This window comes from Embiotoca jacksoni, unplaced genomic scaffold, assembly GCF_022577435.1.
Source record: "Embiotoca jacksoni isolate LCO1_2020_lvr unplaced genomic scaffold, fEmbJac1.0.p SCAF_13, whole genome shotgun sequence".
Classification (NCBI taxonomy): domain Eukaryota; kingdom Metazoa; phylum Chordata; class Actinopteri; family Embiotocidae; genus Embiotoca; species Embiotoca jacksoni.
In genome coordinates this window covers 15,910,331-15,929,597 of record NW_027185263.1, presented here as the reverse complement: position 1 = coordinate 15,929,597, position 19,267 = coordinate 15,910,331, and the positions used below count along the sequence as shown (strand labels likewise).

At 42.1% G+C, this 19,267-nt stretch overlaps 2 protein-coding genes across 2 annotated transcripts; both read left to right on the top strand.

Moving 5' to 3' along the window:
• Positions 1–1,219: 1,219 nt before the first annotated feature.
• Positions 1,220–12,495, top strand: frmd8 (FERM domain containing 8). Its single transcript, XM_069146902.1, has 11 exons — positions 1,220–1,572; positions 4,305–4,405; positions 4,551–4,718; positions 4,837–4,938; positions 5,865–5,923; positions 6,482–6,648; positions 7,744–7,959; positions 8,092–8,215; positions 8,343–8,492; positions 9,003–9,231; positions 9,358–12,495. The coding sequence occupies exons 2-11, from the start codon at positions 4,312–4,314 to the stop codon at positions 9,468–9,470; spliced, it is 1,422 nt and encodes a 473-aa protein (XP_069003003.1). The 5' UTR covers positions 1,220–1,572; positions 4,305–4,311; the 3' UTR covers positions 9,471–12,495.
• Positions 12,496–12,812: 317 nt separating this feature from the next.
• On the top strand, positions 12,813–18,999 carry vps51 (VPS51 subunit of GARP complex). The gene is made up of 12 exons (XM_069146901.1): positions 12,813–12,964; positions 13,046–13,241; positions 13,685–13,814; positions 14,492–14,638; positions 14,735–14,954; positions 15,108–16,023; positions 16,160–16,375; positions 16,516–16,599; positions 17,108–17,242; positions 17,329–17,450; positions 17,735–17,822; positions 17,905–18,999. Exons 2-12 carry the CDS (start codon positions 13,062–13,064, stop codon positions 18,163–18,165), a joined length of 2,499 nt encoding a protein of 832 aa, XP_069003002.1. The 5' UTR covers positions 12,813–12,964; positions 13,046–13,061; the 3' UTR covers positions 18,166–18,999.
• Positions 19,000–19,267: the final 268 nt, after the last annotated feature.

The window sequence follows — 19,267 nt, the reverse complement described above, 5'->3', positions numbered from 1 at the left end:
GATCTTTTTCTGATGATAAGTACAGCACATGCCAACATCACACCACTTCAAATATCACCCTGCATAATAAGGGCTCCAAGATGCCTCTTTCTCACTGTCTCTCTTCTCCGTCAGTGAAAGGAGATGGGATTAAGAACATTGATTAATCGATGTCAGTAATGCAGTGAAAGCCATCAAGCGTGTCCTCTGTTCTAACACCTATGTTAAAGCCGCTTATCCCATTTGTTAATACCCAACCTGCTGCCCTTGCAGTTCGACACCTGCGTCAGGCGAAAGATGCAGGGAGAAACTATGGGAGGGCTTTTATAAAAGTTTAAAGGCTGAACAAGGAAATAATATTGAGATTAATCAAACTGAGAAAACAACTTTTCAAATACAGATGCAGTTTGTGTTATGGGGGATTTGTTTGGGCCTTTGATGACGTTTTCTGAGTTAGTCACAGAGAGGAAAAATAACTGCACACACTTATTTTCCCCTAAACATTCTTTTAGTAGATAATTTAATATATTTAAGAATTCTTCACACTCTGCATGGACAAAATTTGATTGTTGTTGTTTTTGAGTCTGTAGTGCGTCTAAAACATACAATACATACATATAATACATACATCATACAAATATATAATTTGTTTTTGTACTGCACAGTGGGCAGCATGGTGGTGCAGTGGTTAGCACTGTACTGAACCTGGGCCCTGTGATGGACTGGCAACCTGTCCAGAGTGTATCCAGCCTTCACTCAAAGTCAGCTGACATAACCTCCACATGACCCTGTTCAGGCTAAAGCAGATATAGATTTTGGATGGATGTGCAGTGTTGTTCATTGCAGTTGTTTTAAACTAATGAGTCAAACTTGGATCATAATTAATATCTCTTCAATTTTTGTAAATTATGTTAACAGTAACAAAGACTGAGCAATGTCAGAGTTACTGTAAGACACAGAAAAACAATGCATATTACTTTTGTGATGGTTCTGTTAAAACTGTCAGAGGGGAGTTAATTCATGGTCATTTAATGTGGCTGTAATCTGCTGTTTGTAGATAAATTTAACACCAACGACCTGCAGATTTACAGATTTAATCTCCTGCTGAATTACAGCTGCGATGACGTCTGAACCACGTGGTGTCGCGTCGCCGCGCTCTCCGACGCTGGAGTGTTTTTGTTCGACTCGCTTTCGAGATCGGATCATTTTGATTCGCCCCCCACGTAAACGGATTTATGACATATTCAGTCGGTCAGTCAACGTAACGTGAAAATATCTCAGTGGAGCGCATTTCTCAGCAATTTAAAAAAATAAAGTACTTCAAGTTATTGTGGTTAAACAACGCGCAAGACCGACTGTCGCGCCCAGCTGAGAGGAGTGGTTCAGAAGAGTCGAGTCGTCCAGCGACGACACACCGGAGCTGCTGCAGCTGCCCGGAAAGCTGGTTTGAGACAACCGACTATCCGTAGTCCGGGAAATAACAGCCAGCCCTTCATTAGCTCATGCATTTAGCTTCGGTATTTACAAAATTGAACAGGTTCCCCATCCGGAGCAGAAAGCAGCGAGTGGAGGGAAGCTCCCCAAAACGGGCAGGTAAGGTGGACAAGAGACGTTTTTGTTTCTTCGCTTGCTGACAGTATAACACACTGTTGAAGAAAACACCGAAAGTTAGGTCGTGGGGAGAAATGCGTCCTTCCAGATGGTAAATAAAACGTACTAATGGGTCTAAAAATATCACGGTGACGTTTGGCGTCAGTAACATTTCCACTCGGTAACTTAAATCGCTCGCACGGTCGCATCCACGTCAGCTGAGGCCAGCTCGCCCCGGTGGGGTCGAGTTGTTTCCGACCATCTCCACCATGATCTCCCGGTGAAGTTGGGTCACCAAGCTCGTGTTTGTCCCACGGGCCTCGGGATGGTGCCCGCAGTAACGACCCCTCCGTCTCGTCTGGGATGTTGATTGTTCAGGCTGTTTCCTCAGTTTTGTACCACGTGGTGGCGCTAGTTCACAGAGAGACCTGGGCAACAAAAATAGTCTGATCTACTTGTTTTTTAAAAAAATCAAAACAGGACTAAGGGAAGGGATGAAGTGGCATATGTGAGTGAGAAAGATCACTTTATTCATGTTGATAATACGCGTCTTCTCATCTCTTGTAGCAGGTACTTGGCATTGTTTTTATTTATAAGTGACTAATGTGAAAGGTATTGCACACACAAATGGATCATCCACAACACGAAAACCACTGACATTTGAAGCGTTAAGTGAAGTAACACAGCACTGCAATAAATCATCTTTAATCAGAGTTATAATAATCAATTTATTCAGTCTGACTCGGTTATACTGGGAAGCGTTCACAGTATTTTGTCCCTCTCATTTAAATTAACTGGGTTGACAAAATATTAAGAACACCTCATAGTATAAATAACAATCTCCAAAATGACTTTTAACTAAATCAATACCTCTCAATCAGATTGAATAAAGCTGAACATAATAATGTTGTATTATTAGTGGTTTTAATGTTATGGCTGATTAGTTTAAGTATTACATACGTTTAACACTCCTTTGCAGATGACTCTTGTTAGCCATCTACACATAAACAAGTTTTAGGCAATAAATAAGTAAATACATTCACGCAACAAAAATATAAATGCAACACTTTTATTTTTTTGTCTGATTTTTCATGAGCTGAAGTAAAAGACCCAAGACTTCTTCTATGCACACATATGGTTTATTTCTCTCAAATTTTGTAAACAAATTAGTTAAAATCCGTGCCAATGAGCACTTCACCTTCACCAGGATAATCCATCCACATGACAGGTGTGGTGTACCAAGATGCTGAATACACAGGATTATTGTACACAGTTGTGCTTTGGACTGCTCACTATTAAAGGCCACTCTAATAAAATGATCAGTTTCATCATGTAACACAGTGCCGCAAATGTCCCAAGTTTTGAGAGAGCGAGCAATTGTAATGCTGGCTGGAGGAATGTCCACCAGAGACGTTGCCCGTGAACTGAATGTTAATTTCACTGCCTTTGATATAGACAATGAAAACAGGTGCGTTCTATTGATGGTAATTTGAATGCACAGATATTGTGCAGAGCCCAACATCGATATTGGGGAGTAAAAAAATAAAACCCGATATACTTCATTTATGCTGCACATGTAAACACACATCTTTGCAACAACATTTCTAATGCCTTGAGTTGCCTCTGAGTTTGAGAGGAGGAGCTGTACTATTCTGCATATAAATAGAAATACTGCACAACTCTTTCCTGTATGATGATACATGTCAGGCGACGTGCTCCGTCTAATGAGTGATGATGAATTTTAAACTATGGCAACATCCATGTGGTCAGTGTGCTTGCTTTAATGTTACTTCTGACTCCCTGTCCTAATGGCATGGCCTCCTCGTACGTTAAGGGATGCTGAATTTCATCCACCTCCGTGTGTGGGCTCGCCGTGTCCGCCGTGGTTACAGGAGTTGAGTCTGGACTGTTGTTCTGTTTAGATTAGTGACCTCAGCTCGGACTATTGACACAACACTTACAGTATCTTGTCTTTATGAGTCCAGCAGCTTCTATCTATAACCCTTAAAGGCACATGTCTCACACACACACACACACACACACACACACACACACACACACACCATGCTGAGACTGTTATTCATACAGTTACAGTAATGCTGTTCACTCTTTGGGATGTTTCCAGCCCAATCCTAATGGCTTTGAGCTCAAAATGCAGTGAACAGCTGACTTTCTACAGTACACCCACTAAACTATCAGAGGAGCAGTCTGCATAGGAACAGACCATCATATGTGAAGCTCCGGAGATAGAGGTTTATTTCAAATGACATCTTCAGAACAGTTAGGCACTATGTTGTAAGAAAAAAAGGAGATAATGTTCGTCTGTTGGTCAAATATACTTTTGTGTCCACAGAATAAGTCTCGGATCTTCTTTTTTTTTTTCAACAAAAATTGAACCGAAAACAAAAGTGTTGTGTCAATATTTTTGTTGAATGTTCATACATACATATATAAATAAATATTCTTGTTTGGCAAAATACAACATTTTTGTCCTTCAATCACTCCATCCTGTGTAGATCAAAGCTGTGTTTTCAGGTCCTGTGTCTCAGGTCAGCCAATTAAAATGAGTAAGATTAAATAATACTCGGAGGAGGCGACAGCTCCAAACCTGAATACTCGGCAACAAACGTGTGTTTTTTTTGTGAAGTATACACTATATTTTGCATCACCTAGTAGATCCCATATTGTGCTATTGTGCAATGTGCTGTGACTCGAGTTTGATCTTTGTGTTTCAGATTAGAGATGGAAGGAGGAGATGACTGCAATTTTCCTCCAGATTCATCAGATGATCACTCACAAAGAGGAAGTGTTGCTTCCTCTGCAACACTTTCCCATGGTACGAAGCAGCAACTGCATGAAGGATAAATAAACTTATTCCTGCCCTGCATACGTTTATTTTAGTAAATCAACTTTAAAGAGAGATTCTGTGATGTTGCACTCTCTCTGTAAATAATGTGACATATTTGTGTTTCCTCACACAGCTCAAGATGTGCTTGTATACTTGTTTGGTGACAGCGCAGTGCACTTATCAGTAGAAGGGCTCGGCAGTGTCAGTGTACATGAGTTGGGCCGCAGTGTTCGGGAGGCTCTCCATATTCCTGAATCGGCACAGGATGCTTTTGCCTTCTGGCTTTGCTCTCCACTGCTGGGTAAGACAGTTTTCCCGACACTTTCATTACTCAGTCCTGTAACGTTATACCAAATATTACATCATATCAATGACAAGTCTTCCCGTGTTACCTTTTTCTCTCGTCCTTAAATCTTCAGAACTGCAGTTGAAGGCGAGGCATCAGCCGTACAAACTGTGTCGGCAGTGGCAGGACCTGCTGTATCGCTTCACTGAGGCCTCCAAGGAAGACATTTCACAAGGTGAGAGTTTGGACTGTATGATGCTGTTTACATGCACTTACAGGTATATTGTCAGATATTGTAAACACCTGATATATATGGAAAGCTGTCATAACAAGAAATCTATAATGAAGGCATGTCATCAACTCAGGAGAGGGAGAGGGCGGCTGAAATGGCAGCACAAAGGGTTAAAAGGAAAGAGAATAACTTCTAGTGATGCACCTTGAAGTTTGAGTACAAGTGAAATGGAAATAAAGAGGTGTTTATATGGTGGTTTACACTGCTGTTTATGATGACATGGCGTGTCCTCTCTTTTTGTCATCACTTAATTTCAATCAATTTAATCATTTTTTACCCTTCAATGTTTCACATTCTACGATTAGTCTTTTGAAGCTTCTTTCAGTTGAGGGTCCTGTCCACATTAGAAAATCGTAATATTAAAAAAAAAATTATAGTTTAACTGAGAGAAGACAGAACTGAGATGACACAAACATTTTAATTTTGTAAATGAAATTGAAATTGCTGGTTATCACTTTTGTTGAAGTTTACCACATTAGTCATTAGTTGTGAGGGAGGTTTGAGCAACTAGCTCAAAAGTCTGGTGTAATTTTGGTCACAATATTCAAAGTAGAGGAGCTCACGCATGTCTGAGGTGTGGCAGGTGCTTCTGGTCCAGCGATACGAACAAACTGGTGACAGTTTAAAAAAAACGACAAAGCATCATAAAGGTATTGTATAATCACAAATGCTGTTATGTGTTTATGTCAAGTTAATTCCACCCACAACAGAGGACCGACAGAGTGGGCTGGAGGGGACTTGAGTTGTCTCCGTACCCTCACTCCTCCACTCTGGATGATGAGGCTGGATCTGAAGCCGCAATTTCAATGATCTGAAAACGCAGCGAATAGCGAACACTAATGCATCTCTGTCCTCCTCTTTTTCCTCAGATGAACCATGTATGCAGTACAGACGCAATGTGTTCTACCCGAAATCTAAAGAGCTGCAGGTATAATAAACTCTGCATTCATTCATCTTGGATATGAGTGAATTATGAAGACAGCGTTATCCATCAAAGGATATCAAGGGTCCCAGATTTTTAATTTTGTTTACTGTCAAAATGCTGAGTGGGCTTCAACAAAGACTTTCTGAAAGTCATTAGAGTGCATTTTTTAATAATGGGGTTGTCTGTAATTCAGTTCTAAAATGTCACTGGCTTCAGAGGGACTGTTGGGCTGACAATGTTTTCTTCTGATAGACATTAAAAGTCTTTGTAGAGGCTATTCTTGACCCAAAGTTACAAAGTCTCTCATACATGGCAGCAAATTGAAATAATCAAATTGTAAAATCATTAGATTTTATATTATAAACTAAAACCAATATCATTTAGTTAATTAAAAGAAATAAGATTTAAAAAATGAAAAATAAAGAGCAAATCTTAGTCTATTCAAAACAACTCAAGGGAAGTTCCTTCTTTCCTTTCAAAGATATTGGACTCTGACTGACTCTGAGCTGATTTTCTTGATGATTGTTGGTTAATTGTTGTTATTGTCTCACTCCCGAGCAGATAGACGATGACGGCATTTTGAGACTTCTTTATGAGGAGGCCAGGAGCAACATCCTCACGGGCCGATACCCCTGTGACCCCGAGCACTGGACGGGTCTTGGAGCTTTATCTCTTGCTCTTGATGAGGGAACCAGTCTGGACAGCCAACAGTTTACCACCACTATAAGGTAAGTTAGAGACATCGTCGCTCCGTCAGTTCCTCTTAAAGGAAAAGTTCATCATTTAAGGATTCGCTTTCCTGCAGAGTTTGAAGAGAAGGTTGAGAGCACTCATTGTTAGGCTACAGCCTGGAGATGCTCAGCATGAAGACTGGAAACAGGCGCGACAGCTTGCCTGGTTCGGTTTAATGTAACTAATTCCACCTACAAGAACCTCAAACGTTTTTGCGCAGATCAAATGTTTGTTTAATCGGCTCAGCTTGCTGTTTCCCCCTGCTCCCAGTCTTTATATTGAGCTAAGCTAACCAGCTGTAGCTTTGTTTACCTGACAGACACGAGTGTTATCAATAATCTCTTATAACCTTCTGCAGAAAGGCAATTAAGTATATTTTCTAAAATGTCAGAATGTTCCATCAAACAATTCAAATGTAAGTTGCAGAATATATTTGAAGTTGTCAGTAAAAGTTGAATTAATTTGAATTTATAACTGTAGTTGTGAACATACACTGATATTAATTTGAAAGTGAGCCAGCTGTGTGACATTTTGTGGAAAGATAATTCTCACTGCACATGCTGAAAAACATGTGACTTAACTTTTTAGACTCCAGCACTTTCATAAATGAACATGATCTCAGCTGTTTTACAAAGGCAAACTATGCCCAAATATATAACCATGAGCTTGGTTGTCTTGGCAACTATTGGTTGAAACACTCTTTGCATTATAATTACTATTTGCAGATTCAATTTTATACCAAGATGCTCTCTTTAAAAGATTTCAAGGTTATCAGTTGTTTTCTTAGTGAGGCAGTTCTCTCCCCACGTAATGAGATTGTTTTTAATGCCAGGATTTGAGTGGTGGCATTTGAGGAGAGGAGATCAAACCTTCAGCTACACTTGTACTCTGAAGAATTGATTTGGTGAATTAATGCAGATTCGTGCATTCAGGGTGATAATTTACAATAATATCATCGTTACAAAATACATAGGTACGAGTTCGTTAACATATCATATTGGTAACAGCTGCACGCAGCATTACTGGTACAGTACTTGTATGTTGTAAACAACAAATGCATCATACAAACCTCTGTCCTCCGTTTCCTGCAGGGAAAAGAAGCTGTCTTCTTTTCTGCCCGCTCATGTTTCCGTGGCGAGTGGAGGTTTGTTCTCCACCCTGAGAGGGAAGTCGAGCCGTCAGGCGGGGCTGGAACAGAACCTCCTGCAGGAGTACAGAAAGATCTGCACATCTTCTGGGAACTCTCCGGAGCCCAAGCAGCTCCTACACCAGTACCTCAGCATGTGTCACACTCTGCCTTATTACGGGTAGGAATATGTGCTATTCATACACTGTATTTTTCATCAAATATGAGTTCTGAAAATTAAATCAAATAATTCACATACCTCAAATCTCTTTTATATTATTGATGTTTCCATTTACATTAAATTCACAAACAGGTGCGCCTTCTTCCTCGGGGAGATCGACAAACCAGCACAGGGGATCCTCCAGAGGGGAAAACGCAAAGCTGTTAATGTTGGCGTCTGCCTGGAGGGAGTTTATGTGATGGACGTCAAAGAGAAGGTGAGCACCGGATTCTTTTTGTGTCGCACTTCTGTGTGTATGCGTTTTTGAATACGGCCGAAAAGTTCTTAGTCATCTTTGACAAAACTCTCCTGACTTCACTTGTTGAATACACTTTTTCTTGCAGCATGTGCTGCTCGGCCTGTGTTTCAGCGAGCTCTCCTGGGACCACAGCTACCCTGAGGAGGAGGGGGACTCCCACATCCTGTGGCTGGAGTTTGATGGAGAGGAAGATGGCACTCCTGTCAACAAGCTGCTAAAGATATACTCCAAACAGGTCAGAAAAATGTTTGGGAAATTAAATAAATTCATCTGATAGGATTGTACCCACAGTGTCTACTTAAGCTTGAGCATCAATTCAAGAGCATCTTACGCCTGTGGAGGGTGACAGATGTCATCTTCTATGTGTCTCACCTCGAATGTCTTCAGCAGGAGAGAGGATGTGCAGTCATCTCTGAAGAGATGCACTGCACCTGCTGTTTTTGAGATTTTCTGGAGCGGGTGCAGCTGCTGTGCCAATTTGTTCTTAGAGGAGTGTAACACTTGATATCTAGGTTGAAACCTAAAAGATGAGCTCACATTTATGTATTCCTTTTGGGTTGAAAAAGAGTGTCTGAGCCACTAGATGGTGATTATATGTTGCATAACAGTCGAGCCGGGCTCCAAGCCAAGGCTGGTAATGTGAACTGTACGTGTCCGTGGTTCTCTACTGGACCATTTAAAAAGTAGGTTACAGCTACTCTCGTAAGGATGTGACTTAATCATGGTTTATTTTTCTGTCGACCAGGCAGAGCTAATGAGCGGCTTCATTGAGTTCTGTGTGGAGCTGAAGTCTGCGTCTGAGGGAGGAGCTGCAGCCGAGGCGGACGGCGAGGCGGGCGTGTCTCAGCGGCCCGCCGGACAGGAGGGCAGCAACAGGAACGGACGCGGAGGACGGCGTGGGATGCTGCACAGGCAGGGCAGTGTCGTGTGCAGCCGGGTCCACTCACTCAACACCATCAGCTACGTGGACAATGGTGAGTCGTAGAGTTCCCATCAGTAGAAGCGGCCCACTAACGGTATTATCTGTCTGGAGTGAGTTACTTCAACAAAATGTCCCTGTGGGGAAGAGAGTTTTATTTGTGTCCATTTTTGTGTTGCAGGAACAGAAATCAAACGCTTGAAGCCGAAAAGAGCGGCGTCCTTCTTCACCCGACAGGCATCCGCGCCAACCTACTCTGCTGTGCAGGTGACAGAGAGTCTGGAGCAGGGCTAAACTCACCGATCGGCTCGGCCTCGCTCCTCTCAAAGACCAAATCTGAACATTTTACACTGAGATTCAAACAAAAAGACTTGATAAGATCTCGAGACGTTTAACTGCTAATATATATGAACATGAAAAGGACCAAGCGAGAGGTATCGAATAGTGAGTGACAATATTTATCTTCTGAAGTTGTGTATATTAAGAGAGTACAGTAATGTGAAAACAACATGATCTATCTAACAGCTATGCTTCCAAGGTTGAACTGAAGTGACTACTCATTCGATGGCCTTAGATAAAGAACATATGATGGACCTCTCTCATAAGTCTGAGACGAGCCTTAGAGAAATCCTCTGACAGCGACTCCAGTCGATGACTGGATGATATTTGTGACCTGTCTGCAGCACTCTGGAGGCGGAGTTACCGCCATTATTCAAACATGTTGCACCTCAAATGAGTAGAACCACTGTAATACCTCTTGTTACCTTAGTGGGGATTGAACATCAAGTAGTTGCAATATTTCCCCACATGACCTCAAACATTTTGTTCCTCCTCTAAACCGTGAAGAGCTACCACAAACTCCTTACATTCAGCATGACAAACACTTTCAGTGTCACGGTCTGAGGGCGTGCTCCCATTATTCTGCTTTTCTCAAACTGCCAGTGCCTTGGTTCTCGTGAAAGGGTGAAGCCACTACTGGTAGAAAAGCTCAGTGTTCGTTGTTACTGATCATAAAACAATATCCGTATGGGAGCACATTGGCTGTGTTGTGGGAGATTCTTGTAAGTACATGTATATTAAGACTTTGACGTTAATATTTGCTGATATCTGCAGCTTGCACCAGAAAGCGCCTTTTTTTTTTTTAAAAGAGAATTTTGCCATGAATTGTATTTGCAAAAGCATGAATTTGGCTTAAAGATTTAAATAATCAGGAAAAATCTGGCATTTTACTGCATCAGTTACAAAAGGCACAATTAGATGTTTTTTAAATTGATTTGCACTAATAAAAGAATCTAGTCATAAAATACAAAAACTATGTAATTGTTGCTCATCCTTAGCTATTATTTTACCATACCGTGCTGTTAGTCCTGCCTGTTGTAATATTCAAAGTTAAACTTTCAAATTAGCACAATTACTGCACAGGTCCTGACATGACTATTGTTTGCTTGGTCAGACCTGCTCAGCAAAAAAAGGGGAAACTGATGCAATACTGTACTTGTGCAACTTCTGACATGAGAGACGCTAAAATGATTGAAACCTTCCAGTTTATCAGCTTTACTATAACCAAACAAATTCACACTGCAACCTGCATGTGGGAACAGAATCATGGTTGACATGATTCTGTTTTAAGAAGACAGCGAACACTGTCTGTCATGTCAACGCCTTGTTTTCAGCTGTGCGACAATTCATTTTCAAAGACCCCCAGTGGGTTTGGAAATTGTTCCTTTAGAAGTAAACCGTTAAGTAGTAATGGCAGAAAGAATTGACAGTTTTCTCAGCCTGTTAAGAGACATTAATGCTTCAGTGTACCTTTTAAAAATGACATATCATTTAAATTCGGAGATACATGTAGATTGACTGGAGAGCAACAGTGTGCTCTGTGCATAAGGCGCGGACCACCTTACGACCACGCTGTTGAAATCACATCTTCACACCAAAGCAAGCCTGTCTGACATGCTGCAACCCTGCAATGCTACCTGAACTCTCCAGAGACAGATTTCAGTCTCTGCCGCCTGCAGGTGTTTCTCTGAACTTCACCCTGATGCTGATAGCAGGCAGTTCCTGTCTTAACGAACAAACTCACCTCACTAACGGGCCATGAATTGAAAAAAGGTCCACATCTTTATAAAAACCGCCTTCTACTCGAACATATGTCCTCATTTGAGATGTGGTGGCATCATGTATTCCTCTTGATTCTCCTCAGCATGCCACCTGCAGAATGTTCTTACTCTTCTGTGCTTCGACTTGTACGTCAGCTACTGTCTGTAACTTACTGCTGCAGTGCCATATATTGTTGCTAACGAACACTATGCATGTCACATTGTAGAATAGGCATTCCGACAGTCTAACACCATGTGATGCTGCACTATTAATACTAATACACTGTTTCTAACTCTTTTACATCCGCGGATTGTTTTGTATTATTTGCTAGCTTTTATGAGAGAATATTTTTACTTTCATTTTCATATACTTGTCAGTGTTTGTATCCAAGAATGAAGAACTAGGTCAAATTAAGCATTATCTTCTCATGCAGTCACTTTGCAGCAGCTTAAAGTGCCTTTTTGTTTGTACTGAATTGGCATGTGAATGCTTGTTTTGGTGCTTGGACACCGGGAAATACAGTTCTGGTATTTGTATGGTTAAAAAACATTATTTTGTTTTGTACTGTAATTCCCTCTTTATCAACTGGACAATGCATTTCACCTTTCCTTGCTGATGTGAGTACATTGACATACTGAATGACTCGTGTGGAACAGTGTATTGTGGTTCCTGTCAGTGGTTAGTCAGTTCTGCCTTCATTAAAATGTATTTTTTTTTCTTTTTTTTAATAAACAGATGCAAAGTGACCCTCTTTCTCAGAAAATATCTGTTAAAATGTGTGTTTACCTCTTTACTACCTGCAGTGTACTGAAACCATTTTAACCAACATGTTTCCTTGTATATGATTTCCATACACAAAATGGTTTATCATTATTTTTGCCTCATGTTCTGCTCAGACACTGACAATTGTAAATTTATTTTACAATTAAACCAACAACTTATTTTTTCGACCCCCTTTGTCATTTCAATTACATACATTTAATAATTAAGTGTTAATATGTGTACAGGGATGTACGAGTTATTTAACACTGTTTTGTGAGTTCTCCTGTGGAAATGGGTTTACATAACCCATTTCTATATTATTCTATTACTATAATTACAGATAATTCTCATAATACCTGACCCAAAATATTATTCCACTTTAACGCCCATGACACAGTAAAGACTTTTGTGACATTTTGAATATTTGACCAATAAAATTAAAATGATTTTCTCTTAAGATTTGTCTTTCTTAGTGTTTTTATGGCTTTAAATGCGTCTCTTGATCCTTCTTCAGTACATCTGCCTCCCGATTAATTTGGTAATATACAATATTACTTTTTATTTTGTGTGCTCTTTTAATGAATAGTTTGTGGAAGCATCTTGAACCTCTACAAACAAACAAAATACCAATTTACTAAATGTTTTTAATATGTGCACTTCATTTTGACGTTGCACACCAACTATGGCATGCGCAGTAGTGCACTTCCGGACTAAACAATCGTCGACTCCTTTACGCACTCTCTTTGACAACGTAACACCGGATAGGCTACAGACCCGGAAACAATAACCCCATCCAGCTAGCTGCCTGTGTGTCAGACAAAATGACAGTTTCGGGTTATTTATCCTGAAACGTTTTGTATTGTCAGAGCAGGCTGCTAAACGAATCATACATTCGCCACTTTGGAGCACGAAGTGTCCGTTTTCAGGTAGTGGTTGTGGGTTGTCACCTGTCAGCTGGACGCGCGTCATCTTTTGTTTACCGTCCTTTCACTTTGTGCGTCTCCCAGCTGGCCTGAGTTCAGTATGGACGGGGAGATGGACGCTTCGGTGGTGGAGGACCCCGCGAGGAGGCGGAGGGTGCACGGCATGCTGAAGCTCTACTACGGGCTGAACAAGGAAGGAAAGGCCCCGGAGCAGCCGGAGTCCCTGGACCCCTGCGACATCAATGGGCCACATTTTGACCCGGAGCTCTACCTCAACAAGGTGAGAAGACACTGCTGTCACGTCAGCTGTTTGCACTGTCATTAACTCACATCTGCTCTGTGTGTGCTGTTACAGCTGGACAGATGTTACCTTTTTAAAGTCACTGCTCGGTGATTAGGCCTACAACCCTTCTTCCTTCATGGAAATCAGAAATGAAGTCTTTTGTCCCAGGGACATTTTCTGTATTGTGGTAATTTGACACTATATGTGAAAAATGGAAGATATTAGGTCTTTATTATGAAAGGGGATTATGGATACAGGTGAAGTTGTAGGCAGCTGATTCCTATGAAGATAAAACTTGTTGGAAATATATAAATTTAATCACCAAACAATGCCTAAGTTAACCAGTGCTCCTCCACACTTCATCTCCAGGAACACAACCAATTGTATATGCGCTGTTTTTAAGGGGTCTGTTTCCATTGTGTGTTTGTGCCTAAATACAGCTGAGAAGGGAGTGCTCTCTTGCGGAGCTGATGGACCAGGAGACCGGCATGGTCAAGCAGATCCGCTGTTTGGACAGTGACATGCAGACGCTGGTGTATGAAAACTACAACAAGTTCATATCTGCTACAGGTAAAGAGAGCGTCACACTCGACGTTGTTGAAATGTCAGCGGGCGTTAGGGCCAGACAGTTCTGGGTAAAATTAGATTTTCTTTGCTTCAATTGGAGATCATTAATCTCTCTCATAATTTGTTTTTCTTTTCATTACCCGGCATCAACAATCAGTTCTTTGGAATAATGCACACGTTACTCAGTAATGTCGCTTCAAATAAAAATTTGACAGGAATCAACCGGTTATGTCAGCATATATTTTATTTAATCAGCTTTGAGCGAGGGAATTTTACAAATTCATTTGTCCACGTATAAAAACGTTTCAGTATTCCTGTCCATTTTAGTATAGATATCTGAAATCATAAGGTATGTTTAAAAATACACATCAAAGATAAGTAAAAATATTGATAATTATGCAATATATATTGAGATTGCTCCAAGAAACTTTGTACATTTTGGATCAGTTGTAACAATGAAATGCTACGACTGCTACAACTCTAATAAAACACTGATGACTGTAAATGTTTAAAAACTATAGACTTCAGATCATTTGTCATCAGTGATGAAAAAAAAGTGATCAAAGAAGATTACATCGTTTAGCTGTTCTTTTGTTCCTGCAATGTGCATGCAGTGGGTATCATTACCAGCACAAAAATCTGGGTTTGTTTAAATATCCCTCCTTGCTTCCTTTTGCCAGACACCATAAGAAAGATGAAGAATGACTTCAAAAAGATGGAAGATGAAATGGATTGCCTGTCTGCTAACATGGCAGCGATCACTGACTTCAGTGCTCGGATCAGTGGCACTCTTCAGGACCAACACGCGCAGATAACAAAACTCTCCGGTGAGACCTGAAGCTGGCTGTTTGTTTCATTGAATCAGTCGTCAGGGCCTTCATGATGGTGATTTTCACGTTTTGTTTTGTCATGTTCCACCACAGGGGTTCACACTCTGTTGAGGAAGCTGCAGTTTCTGTTTGAACTGCCTGCTCGGTTGAATAAGTGTCTGGAGCTGCAGGCCTACACTCAGGCAGTGAGCTCCCACCGCCGCGCCCGCTGTGTGCTGCAGCAGTACAGCCACCTGCCCTCCTTCAAGGGGATTCAGGATGACTGTCACGCCATCATGGACAAGCTGGCGCTGGAGCTTCGACAAAAGTTCAGGTGGGAATTTTTTAACCTACACTGAGATAAGAGATGCCACCTTGACACAGACGAAAAAGTCTTTCGAAAATAATGTTCATGTTCATGTTTGTCTTATTTTTTTTCAGTTTCCTGTAGATCAGCTATTTCTGTCTCTTTTTGTTGTGCCCGTAGGGATGGTGGGTCAAGCGCTAAAGATTTATCTGAGTGTGTAGAGCTGCTTCTACAGTTGGATGAGCCAGCTGAAGAGCTCTGTGATAAATTCCTGAGCCATGCACGCTCTCGCCTGGAGTCCGACCTCCAGGGCCTGGAAGCAGAGATAAGACCGTACCCGTCCACCGCAGCCGTGAAAGATGCTTCTGCACGCAGGTCGTCCTCCGCTGCAGCCGCCGGATCTCCGTCTGATAACTCCCCAAAAACAAGCTCTTTACCTTCTCCCACCTCAAACACTGACATCCTGGAATTCATAGACAGAGGCTGCAATGAATTTGTGAGCAGCTTATGTTTAGTAATTACATCCTACCAAGAACTGTTCATCAACCATGCTCAGAAAGGCGAACTGGCATCCAAAAATATCCCTCAAATGGCAAATGGAAAGCTGCACGCCTTTGTGGATGATCTGGCTGCTCGGTATTTCTCGCTGGTGGATCGGAGGATACAAGAAGAGAAAGGGGTCGGAGATAACTCCCTCTTGGTCCGCGCGCTCGACCGCTTCCACCGCAGACTTCAGGCCGTGGTCAAACTGCTGCCGGGCTCGTCTGTGCCAAATCAGGGGACCGAGATCGTGATTCGGGCGGCGACGGAGCGAGTCAAGCAGTACCTCTCGGCCCTGCAGAGCTTCTACATGGACAGCCTGACGGACGTGAGGCAGGCCCTGGCGACCCCTCGGCTCTCTGTGGCTGGCGCTTCGATGGCTGGAGGCGGAGCTCATCTAGGGGGGCCGTCCTCCGGCAGAGACGCTCCAAACAGCCTGCCGGAGCTGCTCTCCTCCCTGTCAGCCTCTATTCTCAATCAGATTAAGTCAGTGTTGGCGTCAGTGCATCTATTCACAGCTAAAGACATCACATTTTCCAACAAGCCGTACTTCAAGGTGAAAAGTTTTTCTGGTTATTTGCCACAAAAAAATCCTTTCCTTTCTTTTGTGACCCCATGTGTAATTGTAACCCTCTATGTTGTCTCTGCACAACGACAGTGACGGCTATCTCTGTGTTGTCTCCCGCTCGCAGGGTGAATTCTGCAGCCAGGGTGTACGTGAGAGTCTGGTGGTGAGCTTCATCAAGTTTGTGTGCCAGTCTTCTCGTCAGTTTTGCGAGACTGCAGGAGACAAAGGAGGTTCAACTCCTCCCGCTCTTCTGCTGCTGCTGTCTCGCCTGTGCTTGGACTATGAAACCTCCACCATCTCGTACATACTCACGCTCACAGATGAACAGTTCCTTGTACAGGTATCACACTGTAGAAGTAGAGTAGTTCACGTTTTATTTTAGTGTATCAGTCCTGAGAAAACGGACTGACTCTGAATGGTTTTGAACAGTTTGAAAAGACCCGTTTCGCTGTCATTTTCTTCTCTTGTTTGTACCCTCAGCACCACAGCCCTGTAACACCTGTCACAACTTTATGTGCAGAAGCCAAGGAGGCAGCACAGAAACTACTCAACCATTATGTCAAGGTGGGTTTTCCTTCAACGGCTTCACCAAGCGAGTGTCCTGTACTGAGGGAGGGCGCGAGAGCTGATAGCCGCAGTACAGGCTGCAGTGTAATACTTTGCAAGGCGCAGTGTATGAACATGAGTGTTAGCCTCCATTCGTGGCACATCTAGCAACAACTTCAGTGTGTCCATATCCAGCTAAAGTAGTCTATGAAAGCTGCATGAAGTGTTCTATGACATTTTGTTGGCACAATTTGGAAATGAACCAATGCACACCATTGTTGTTGTTTTTTTTGTTGTTGTTTTTCCATCTTTTGGACAACACTAAGCCATGTTTTCAGGTATATTAAAAAGTAGAATTTGTAAATAGCAAAAACAAGTATTTTTAGTGGCTCGATTGCACCACAGTACGACTCTGAATAATGGCAAAACAGGGTCCAGGTTGAGAAAAGCCAAAGTTTCTCTTTGAGAGAGACACAAATGCGGGTCAGTTACTTTTCCTCTTGTTTTGTTGTTGTTGTTTATCCAGGTTCAGGGCCTGATTATCTCACAAATGTTAAGAAAGAGCGTCGAAACGCGAGACTGGGTCAACACCATCGAGCCACGAAATGTCCGTGCTGTGATGAAGAGAGTGGTCGAGGACACCACCTCCATCGATGTCCAGGTGACTCTTTGGATAACCGTTACAGTGTTGTCATTGGTACCAGACTTGAATACACATGAATGTTTTATGAACCTTCTGCTCTGCAGGTGGGTCTTCTGTATGAGGAAGGTGTGAGGAAGGCACACAGCAGTGACTCCAGCAAAAGGACTTTCTCTGTGTACAGCAGCTCCAGGCAGCAAGCCCGCTACGCTGCCAGCTACACTCCAAGGTACTGGAGCGGCAGACTGCAGCTTTGCTTCTGTTTTTTTTTTTTTTGACAGGATCTAAATATGTTTACAACATTGTGTCAGTGTAGTGTACAATGGGCAGAAAATTAGATTTGTCATCTCCTTTTTTTTCTAAAACATCACAGACGGGGCATACAGACTACACACATGTAGCTAATATGTGTTATTACTATCACTTTCCTTGTCTCATTGGCATCTTTAATCATGCTTTGTATTGGTTTAATTGTGGATTTACTGGAGCGTGTTGTCTTTTGTTTACCTGCAGTGCTCCCATGGATACCAATCTGCTGAGCAACATACACAAGCTGTTTTCTGAGAGGATCGACATCTTTAGTTCAGTGGAGTTCAACAAGGTGAGTAGATATCTTCAGGTACTCGTGGAAGGAAAAACATCTCGCACATTTCATACTCACACACCCTCTCCAACCGCCCCAGGTCTCCGTGATGACAGGAATTATCAAAATCAGTTTAAAGACGTTCCTGGAGTGCGTCCGTCTGCGCACCTTTGGTCGCTACGGGCTGCAGCAGATCCAGGTGGACTGCCACTACCTGCAGATGTACTTGTGGCGCTTCGTGTCCGACGAGAACCTCGTGCACTTCCTGCTGGATGAGATAGTGGGGAGCTCCGCCCACCGCTGCCTGGATCCTGCCCCAATGGAGCAGAGTGTGATCGAAGTCATCTGTGAACGAGGTTAAAGCTCAAAGTGCATTACAGACAGACAGACAGGCAGAATTACAGTCCACACTGGAATCATGCATCCAGTTTAAACAAATTTTATGTTACATTTACTGTTAATTGTTGAGTTAGTGATCCAGATTCTAATTATACTGTGAAAATATTGTGCACACCTGTTCATAAACATCTGAGAAATCCCCAAAAATTAAATGAGTCCTCAAAACTTAAAACTCTCTGCATCAGCTAAGTCTCTTCTCTTGTCTTTGAGCCGCAGGGACCGAACATCTACTCTTGTAAACACTTCCAACACTAAAGCAAACCTCAACAACACTTGGCTGCTGTGTTGTCCAAACTGAAGTGACTGACTGACAGCGAAGTTGGGGCAGATTTGCATTAACATTCCAGGCACTGAAATGGGCACTTATTAAACTTGAGTTTAACATTGCAGTTGTCGTTTACAAACCACAAGATATGATATATGATATAAATCATCTCATCTCCTGTGTCTGCAGAGATCGAAAAACAGGAGCCATTATCCAAGCAAAGCTGTTGTAGTTCATCTTCCCTTCGAAGGAAACGTGTTGAATGTGAATACAGAATATTAATGACTAATAAAAACGTTTTGTCTTCTGGAAATCTCATGCATTAATAAATCTTTTTTTAGGGGTCTTTTGCTGACTAATTTGCAGTCGGAATGTCTACTGATTATGTAATCCACATATAACACTCTGCAGAAGATTTTGCCTTCAGGTTGGTTGAGTCATTGTTTTCGCTGCATGTCTCAGCAGATAATCAGTATGTTTATGAATGGTTTAAATGTATATGTCTGGAATAAAAGTGTATGAATGCCGGATTCAAAAGGTCTGTTCTTCTTTCAAAAGTATCATACAATATATGGTAGATGTATTATTATATCGGTGTTGACAGTTGTTTAGCTCAACATATCAAAGTGCCCGTCTTAATTCAGGTGTATTTCACAAGCTCTGCCAGCCGAGGAGCACAGCGGACTGTCGCCACCTGACGAGCGCATTTGATTGGCTGAAGCCCTTTCTCCCCACCCTCTTCTGATGACCGCGGAGAGATTTGATTGGCTGAGAGGTAACCTCGTAAGAAGAGGGCGTT